This window comes from Cherax quadricarinatus, chromosome 1 (assembly GCF_038502225.1).
Source record: "Cherax quadricarinatus isolate ZL_2023a chromosome 1, ASM3850222v1, whole genome shotgun sequence".
NCBI lineage: Eukaryota > Metazoa > Arthropoda > Malacostraca > Decapoda > Parastacidae > Cherax > Cherax quadricarinatus.
Window position 1 is genome coordinate 74976948 of NC_091292.1, and position 9370 is coordinate 74986317.

General features: G+C 37.4%; 1 protein-coding gene across 2 annotated transcripts in view; it reads left to right on the forward strand.

The window, feature by feature from the left end:
- The window catches only part of Cyt-b5 (Cytochrome b5), a 79373-nt gene extending 74821 nt beyond the window's left edge, over nt 1-4552 (forward strand). The window contains exon 4 of one of the 2 annotated variants that reach the window (XM_053776993.2): nt 1812-4552. In XM_053776993.2, coding sequence (XP_053632968.1) covers nt 1812-1887 — 76 coding nt within the window. In that variant the 3' untranslated portion in view covers nt 1888-4552. The remainder of the gene's footprint in view (nt 1-1811) is intronic. The other variant, XM_053776984.2, reaches the window with a different exon arrangement.
- Nucleotides 4553-9370: the final 4818 nt, after the last annotated feature.

The window sequence follows — 9370 nt, forward strand, 5'->3', positions numbered from 1 at the left end:
TTTTTGTTAATACTTTTGGGTGTCTGAAACAGATTAATTGGATTTACATTATTTCTTATGGGGAGAATAGTTTCGCCATTCATAAATTTCGCCTTTCGTCAGAATCTCTGGAACGGATTAATTATAAAATTCGAGGGTCCACTGCATTAACAAAGTTAGTAAATTGGCAAATTTGCACATACATGGCTTAAACTTAGCATATAGTGAAAATCATCCTTCTCAGGCATTTTAACCCTTTCAGGGTCCCCAGGCCCTCTCCCAGACTTGTTCTCAGGGTCGCCCAAATTTCAAAAAAAAACAAAAGAAAAAAAAAATTTCTTTTGAAAAGATAGAGAATCTTTTCCCAGTCATAATGACACCAAAAGTATGAAATTTGATGGAAAACTTACGGAATTATGCTCTCATGAAGTTAGCGGTCTCAACTATGTTTACGCATCGGCTATTTTGCCCACTTTGAGCCCTATTTTCGGCCAATTCCAGTGTACTAGTCGACAAAAATCATAACTATTTCACTAGAACTCCATTTTTTTCTATCGAATGAGTACAAGAAACCGCCCATTTACCGATTTCAACTATCCAATAAAGTGGTCAGAATTTAACAATTTTGCCAATTTCACACAAATTTCAAAAGATGCCAATTTCCAGATAGGGTCCAGAATAAACAAAGATATTCCTGGCACTAAAATAATATTTCCTCTGTTCATTAGTCATGTCCCCATGCCCTTCTTACATTCTTTTGCTTTCCACTTTGAATTTTTATTCTCACAAAAAATAGAAGATTTACTGTTATGCAGACTACTGCATTGGTGTAGAAATGGTATAAATAATATCAGCGCACTTGTGAAAGAATATTAGGCTCACCAGTTGATGTGTATTGAACGCTTAGCATGATTTGTTTACTTTTGAACTTTGGTAAAAATCGATCATTTCTGCTACTTTGAGCTCAATTTCAAGGTACTTTTCATTGTAAAACCAGTCAAAATCATCTCAATTTCTGTAATATGTCTTCCATTCTATAAAATGAGACCAGGAAAACTAGAATACAATAATAAATACCATACGAAAATACAGTGCAAAGTCGCTGTTTTAATCCAAAAACACGGTCAAAGTTTTTTTTTTTCTCATTACGCACTGTGTGCTGCAGGATTTTTTTTTATACTGCGCACATAGACCCATTCTTTCATATGTAGGCCTTCCAGCTTTCTCTCACTAGATTTGAGGGCACTAGAATTTAGGCATACTAGTACGTCAAAAACCCTGGTGCGTAAGCCGTACTAGTACATCCGAAACCCTGAAAGGGTTAAAAGGGGGGCATTCTCGAGTTATTCCATGAGGAACGAAAAAATGCCACCATTTTAAAAATATAATTAGCACTTACACTCAAATAACAGTCAATTTTATCCCAATGAGGAGGTTTTATGTTAGAAGCTTATTTTTTCAAGTTGGTGCACAAAAACCTGGGGACATGCTAAATCCAGGGTAAGTGGAGAGTTTTTTTTTTTAATTGATTCAGGAAAAAATCATTAGCAGGGCTTTGAGGTCTGGTGGTAGGAAATAGTGTATGCACTTTGTAGGAGGGATTGGGGATGTTAGTTTTTAGGATTATTTGGATTGCGATGTCTGTGCCCTTCTGGCAAGGCAGCTTTTGAATGATGTCAAATTTTTGTTTATATTTTGGATCACCTTGCCATGGTGGGAGATGGCCAGTTTGGTTAAAAGAGCATGGGATTATATGCACAGTATATAAAATATACATTGATTCTTAACTGGATATATGTTAGTATTATATTTTTTTGGTTTTACCTTTGCAGTAATTGGAAAATGTGGCTGATACCTGTCGGGCTGGCTGTTGCTACTGCATTTGCCTACAGAGTATTGGCTAGGTAAACAGCAAAGTATTTCGTAGGATTTCAAGATATGTTAGAGGCTCTGACTATTTTACAGCTCGTGGCGGTCATGGTTGGTGCCTGTTGGTCTGGCTTGTGTAGCATCGGTGATCTACAGGATGTACGCCCTGCCACAAGCAAGCTAATGCAGTTAGACCTTATAACAACTTCGGTCACTTCCTGATTACTGTCACCCATGTTATTTCCATTCTGACTAGTGTTTCTTTTGTAATCCTAATGTTATATTTTTTTCAAAATACTATAAAATCTTATAAAGTTCTATTTTCCTTTTGTACTTGAAAATTGTGAAAAATAGTGTATAGTCCTGTTAGGGAAAGAATGTAAAGTATTACCATTGTGCTTCCCTCTGATCCTTTGTACATTTTATTGTTAGCTTCTGCGGTCTTAAGTTTCATGCAACTAACTCTTGTATATGATTATATTCTCACCTATAGTCATTCGCTTAATAGTTATTTGTGTCCAAATTTAGGTATTGTATAATCTTTGCAAATTAAATGTAATGCTTTCCATAATTGCAATAAAAATTTGAAACATGGCTTGTCAGCAGTATCACATCCATGCAGGGCATATTGGCATGAATGATTTATTATTTTTTCCAAAATTTTGGCACAAAACCTGTTATATAGCCTTAGCCACATATAGTTCTGTATAACATTTTAATAATCCAATAACATCTCCAGTGATTTTAATATATTTTTATCCATGTGAATCCCTGACTGTTGATCTAACCTACTGACCTCCTTCATATAATTTATGTGCCACAGTACTATAGTTTTAAAAGTATAAAAGACACTTGATTCATCATAGCTTTTTCAGTTTTAAAAATATTTTCTTGTAATACTACAATAAACAAATTCCTGATGTTGACATATAACATTTTCTGGGATTTCCTATTTGTAATAAAAATAATACAATTCATTTAAATTTTTTAGTGCTCTCCAAGAACCATCTTTGATGATTAAATGAATATAAATAGGCTTCTTTTTCATTCCAGTGATTATGGGATCACTTACCATGTTTTTGTAAGATATTTGAAACTGAAGATAGTTAAATAAAACTTGGTATGATACTCTCTGTTGCTACAAGATAAACGTATCGTTTCATAAATGTAGAGTAATTATGGCAAAGTCTTTAAAAAAAAAAAATTACTGTGAATGCTGGTTTTTTATATTCAAGTCATGGATCATAGCTCTAATAAATTAGTACCAGTTCTTGTCCTGTATTGTAGTGTATCAATAATATAATGGGAATGCACAAGAGCTTCATGAATGTAGTGGATGGTAGTGCTTAAGAGCTTAATAAAATATTACATTCTGTTGTGCTTTTTGGCTAGAGGGGTCAAACCAACTGAATTTTCTACGTAATATTTTTTAATTGACTGATAGATTTATGAATAAAAATTAACTTGATAGACATTACTTTTTTTGTATATAAGTTAGTTTAGCAGCCTAAGCTGACCTTTTGTTTTTGTTAATTTACAAAGCAATAGAATGATTTAATTATTCAGCATTTTAATTATATACAGTACCATTTCTAACATTATCAAATTTACAGTATTATCAACTTTTTACTATTGTGACCAATTCACTGTCATACTAATGAAATCATAATTGCAAACCAAGCAAAACAATTTGGTCTATTTTTCACAGTCCTTATCCATAATTTGTTCATTGTTATTGGCCATATGTGTTAGCTAATTTAGATGTTAAGGGAAATACAAAAGCTACATTGGGTTATTAGGCAAGCATCTTATGGGGAGTGGCACTCCTCCCAGAGAAGAGGACCCGCAACCCCTAGGTACAATCTGCTCGACCCTCAGCAGTGTTATAATGATGACTTAAACATGCTAGACTTTATTATTCTAATCCTATATAACTATCCAAAATTGGTTTAAATTTGGTTAATACTGAATTATATGAATTAATAACATTCTGATCTTCAGACTTATTTCTATAATAAGTTAGGTCTACTAGTTAAAAAAAAAAAAAACATATCTAATGTTAATTTTTTAATGGCCAATTTTTTAACATTTGAGATTGACATTGGTGCCTAATTATAAAGCCATATCAAATGATAATATTATAAAAGTCCAGTAATACCATTCTCCACAATATCAGGTAGTGGTATTTCACAGGAAGTTCTCTTTCAAGTGTTGAATTTAAATAATCACATTTATTGGAGAAATGAACTAAATAACATATACATGTACTATGCTTTTTTTTTATAAAATATTTTTGTTGATTAGTATAATAATTTTCTTCTCTTTGAAATTATAATAAGCATAGGGTGTGTGAATGTTGAAAATTTGTGTACCTATCCATTGTATGAAAATGAGTGTTGACAAAATATACTGTTGCAATTGTAGAAAGTGCAGTTGCAGACACTTTAATAACAGTGCAGCTTTAATTTTCAAATTACGTCTGACAGTTTAATGTAATGATTGTGATTGGAAAGATTTGTACAGGTCTCAGAGCATATTTTCAAACGTGTGTAATATTGTACTTTAATGTGTCAACATTGAAAAATATTTGAATCTTCATTACAAAGGATTTAGAAAATATAACTTTTGTTGAATAATGTAAAAAATTATAGCAAGAATTTATAGCCAGATAAAAGTTATCAAATTAGTTATCACTGACTAATAATGTTTTCTTATCCAAATAGCTTTCATTTTTTCCTTTAATATTATGGTTGGGCTAAATGATGAGATTGCTCAAGTAGCTTAAACTGCTATCGAAAAGCAAACAGATGTCCAGGACACCTGGTTACATGTATATAGTCGGAACTCGATACTGGAACAAGAGTATATTCATGGGAAGCACTATAATAGTCATACAGTGCTTGGGCAGTCAATGATGGAGAATAAAGTTTGACGAGGAAAAGAAGGGTAGCTACAATTCTTTGGATCAAAGTCAATCAATGGAGGTTTCTAGGAGATAAGGAGCTCTTGATCTATGAAATTAGACTTGGCTTATCCCCTCAAGGAAGGTTCCTTGATGTTGGTGAGGGGCTCTTGATTTAGGGAATTGGATCTGTGCTCCAGTTCCCCGAATTAAGCCTGAATGCCTTCCACATCCCCCCCCCCAGGCGCTGTATAATCCTCCGGGTTTAGCGCTTCCCCCTTGATTATAAGAATAATAATAATAATAATAGACTTGGCTTCCTCTTTCTTGGATTGAACCTAATTTCCTCTTATTTCCCAGTTACTGTGTGACATGGATTTAGCATTATTTCCTAAGTAATAATTTGTATAAAGAGCTCAACTTTGAATTATTATTATTATAATCAAGGGGGAAGCGCTAAACCCGGAGGATTATACAGCTCAACTTTGAAGCACCCCTTTAAGGGAAAGAATTCAACAGAAATGTGCAGTAGATCCCAGCTTCCTTGAAGGAAAGCTTGATGCTGAAGGGATCTTTATCCAAAGAGCAGGAACTCAACTTCCCTCAGAGGAGGTTCCTTGATACTGGTGAAATGCTCTTGATCCAAGGAATTGAATCTAAGTTCCCCTTCCTTGTATCAATCCTGATTGCATCTCATTTGCCCAGGCACTGGGCAAATGACTCCTACAGGCTTAGTGATCCCCATCCCCATGAATGTAATAACAGTAATCCAAACCACTGCAGTACTGAGTGTTCACCAGTTAAGTATGCTTGCTCCTCTTGTTCAGTGGCACTAGTTTTCATTCCGCTTTGATCTATTGATCCGAGTAGATGAGATGGTTACCACAGCAAGAGAGAAGCTCTAATATTGTACAAAGCAAATGGAAGGCAAAATAAAGTGCTTAATATTGCATGTAGAATTTGTGTTTGACAGCAGTGTTCTTTGATTGGAGGTTTATAAAATCTGAATGAATAAACAAAATAAGAGACTATGACCCTGATGCTTATGTTGTGTAAATAGGATTTAATTAAGTAAACCCATCCCTCAAGGGAGATTTTTTTTTTTTTTTTATTTGTTACTAAGAGGTTCTTCATCCAAAGAATTTGACATGCCATTTCCTTCCTTGGACTGAACTTGAAATGCCTCCCATTCCCCAAGGTGTACTGTATGACCCTGTGGGTTTAGTGTTCCCTCATCTATGTTACAGTAACAGCAATAATTAATACACAATGGGTTTAGTGTTCCTCCATATACAGTAGGGCCCCCACTTATATGGCAGGTTAGGATCCAGGCTACTGCCAGAAAGCAGAATGCCATTTTTTTCCACTTATAAATGCATATAAATGCCAGATAACGAGTTTATACTAACATATATTAAGTTAGCAATAGAACTAGGCATTAAAAACAATAGAAAGTATAATACACACACAGTACACCCATTACCTTTATATATTTGTAATCTTAATGTAGGGTGAGAGGCGAGTTTTATTTGTAGGAAGTATGGTAGCCAGCCAAGGCAACCCTCCCTGCCCCGCCCCACCCCACCCCACCCACACAGTGTAAACAAACCAGGCGATCACGTCTGGTGTTCGTTCAAACACGTTTGTATTATACCATAATACAAACACTTTACATTGTGTACAAGTTGTCTCCACATTGATACAGTAGAATAAATAAAGACCAACACTTCCATTCTCATGTAATTTTTAAAAGTAATGATATTCTGACAAATTATTATTACAAATTATTATTAAAAATTATTACAAGTTATTACAAATTATTATAATAAAAAAGTACTAAACCCACAAGGGTTGTGAATAGCTATAGATAGTGAAAGCATATGAAAGGAATAAATTTCTAGTTAAGTTACTGGTTTTTGACTAGAGAAAACGTAATTCTTCGACTTGTACCAAACACATTGTAAACAAATCTTGTATTTGTTAATTTTTATACTGTGACTGTATGCATCATGTTTATATGTTACATAGCATGTTTATATAATTTTGAAAAAATATCATAGATGGATTAATGGAAATGTCTATATTAACGTAATATACGACATTTAATGCGCCTAAGAGATATGGCATCGAGTAGGGAGAGATTTAGTGATTGTAATGTGTACCTGCATGCCAGCACAGTGTGTAAGTATATTTAGGTACAGGTACACATAAGTATAATTATCAGAGTACATGTAAAATGTGTAATAACTTTAAAACACTTGAAATTTTGGAAAATTTCCAGACAGAGAGAGTTGTGCTTATGGAGAATGTAAACAAACCGGGTGGGGCGCGCTGTATTTGAAAGACCACTCACCGTATAGCAAATTTTGGTCATAATTTAAAATTGACATATTAGGAGAACACCGTAAGGTGAGACGCTGTAAAGCGGGGCCCTACTGTATATATAAAACATGAAATAACTTTAAAACACCTGAAATTTTGGAAAGTTTCCAGACATAATGGAGAGATGTGGTGCTCATGGAGAATGTAAAGAAACTGGGTGGGGCACGATGAACGTATTGGAAAGTCAGGTGGGGGTAGCTGTATAATGAGTTTGGGTTGTAATTTGAAATATCCGTATTAGCAGAATGCAATAAAGTGGGGCCCTACTGTATGTAACATTTTCAACAACAATGATAGTAATAAAAAGCAAACCCACCAGATTAATCCAACAGTGTATGTCAATAATTTGATTTAAAATTTAAATGCCACCTGGCACACAACATTGCACTGTTGGCCTTGCTACTGGCAAGACACAGTTGCTCCTCACCTCAAGAAGTGTCCCTGCAATCCCTGTTGGGGAGGGGAACCTCTACCTCGTCATCCACCTACCTCAAGATGAGTTACTCTAGCAGTCGGGATAAAACCATCCAGTGGTATGATCAACAACTCCACCAAGCTTGCCCTTGCTGTTGCTGTCAGGGGCTTGCAAGTCAAGACCAACACCATCCTTTCCCTCCAAGAATCCTTCATTGTCGTCTGTGAAGACGATGTGGAGGACAGCCAGACAGCCATTGCAAACAGCAGCAGGTGCGCCAGGATCTGCTGCTTGCAGGAGCACCATCGACCCTCCCCAAGAGGTCAGAGACTCCGCTAGCAGCCCAAGGGAGAGCTGCCCTGGGAACGTGTCATCTTGGTGGATGCCAGTTTGACTGCAGATCCCACGCCCTCTGTAAAGGTGAAGGAATGGTAGCTGTCACCTCTGTCTGCTGGGAGGGGCTGTTGGTTGTTCCCACCTGGAGCCCTCCGGGTGCCCAGACATCCACCGTGCGCACGGATGTTGAAGCTTGAGGAACTGAGTGCACACTGCCTGTGGCACAACCGACGGCTGCCTCGTAGTTGACTCCACAGCGCTGTCCCTGCAGTGGAAGTTCCCATAAGCCCGGCACACCCTATGCCATTGCTGACATCATGGGCTGGGAGGAGAAAAGTATCCTCTACAGTTGGGGCGGCGCTGGGAGTTGGGTGGGTGAGGTGCAGGGGTGAGGGGTTATGAGAGGATCCGTGTTTACTACACACGGGGCAAGCACGGGGAGGGGGGTGGGGGTACTTCCCTACACACTGATTGCACACTGTTGTTCACACTGTCATGCCTACAACAAAAAATTTATTTGTTTCCCATGCACATCATGAAAGATATGGGCATGTGACTCCCCAAAACCAGTGTTTCTTTCATCTTCACCCCCCCTCCCTTCCCGGCAGCATGAGGGAGGAGACACTGACTGGTCCAGACCTGGACACTCAACACCACATAAGGACTCTAGGCACCAAGTCCTTATCCAGAGTCACTTCCCTTCCTTGTTTTTTAATGCCACAAATCTTTCCATCCTATTCCACATTGCACAAATCTCCATTACTACCACCTTCTACCACCATCACAACCACTACCACCCTCTTCCACCATCACAACCACTACCACCCTTTACCACCAGCACAACCACTACCACCCTCTACCACCATCACAACCACTACCACCCTCTTCCACCATCACAACCACTACCACCCTTTACCACCAGCACAACCACTACCACTCTCTACCACCATCACAACCACTGTGGAAAATGTATATTTTCCAAAAATACGGTAATTTATAGGTAAATAGATGGCCTATATTGTATTTAATAAAAATTTGTCATAGAAAATGGGAAAGCCTGCATCTGCGCAGAAGGACAGTCGCCAATGTTAATTTGAATTGGATACAACGTTAGTGTAATGGGAAGGAATTTTCGTGCTCTAGAGGTTAAAATTGGGCTGACACCTCTCAAATAGGAGGCGAAATTGTTGGATGTGCATTCCTGCATAACTTGAGATATCAGGCCCCCTCAAGGAAGGTTCCTTGATGTTGGTGAGGGGCTCTTGTTTTAGGGAATTGGATCTGTGCTCCAGTTCCCCGAATTAAGCCTGAATGCCTTCCACATCCCCCCCCCCAGGCGCTGTATAATCCTCTGGGTTTAGCGCTTCCCCCTTGATTTTAATAATAATGAGATATCAGGCGACAGGACAGGACAACTCCAGGAACCTCAGATAAGTCTGTTATGTTATAACTGGCCAGTTGTTATTTTCATGTATAGACAGTGAAGT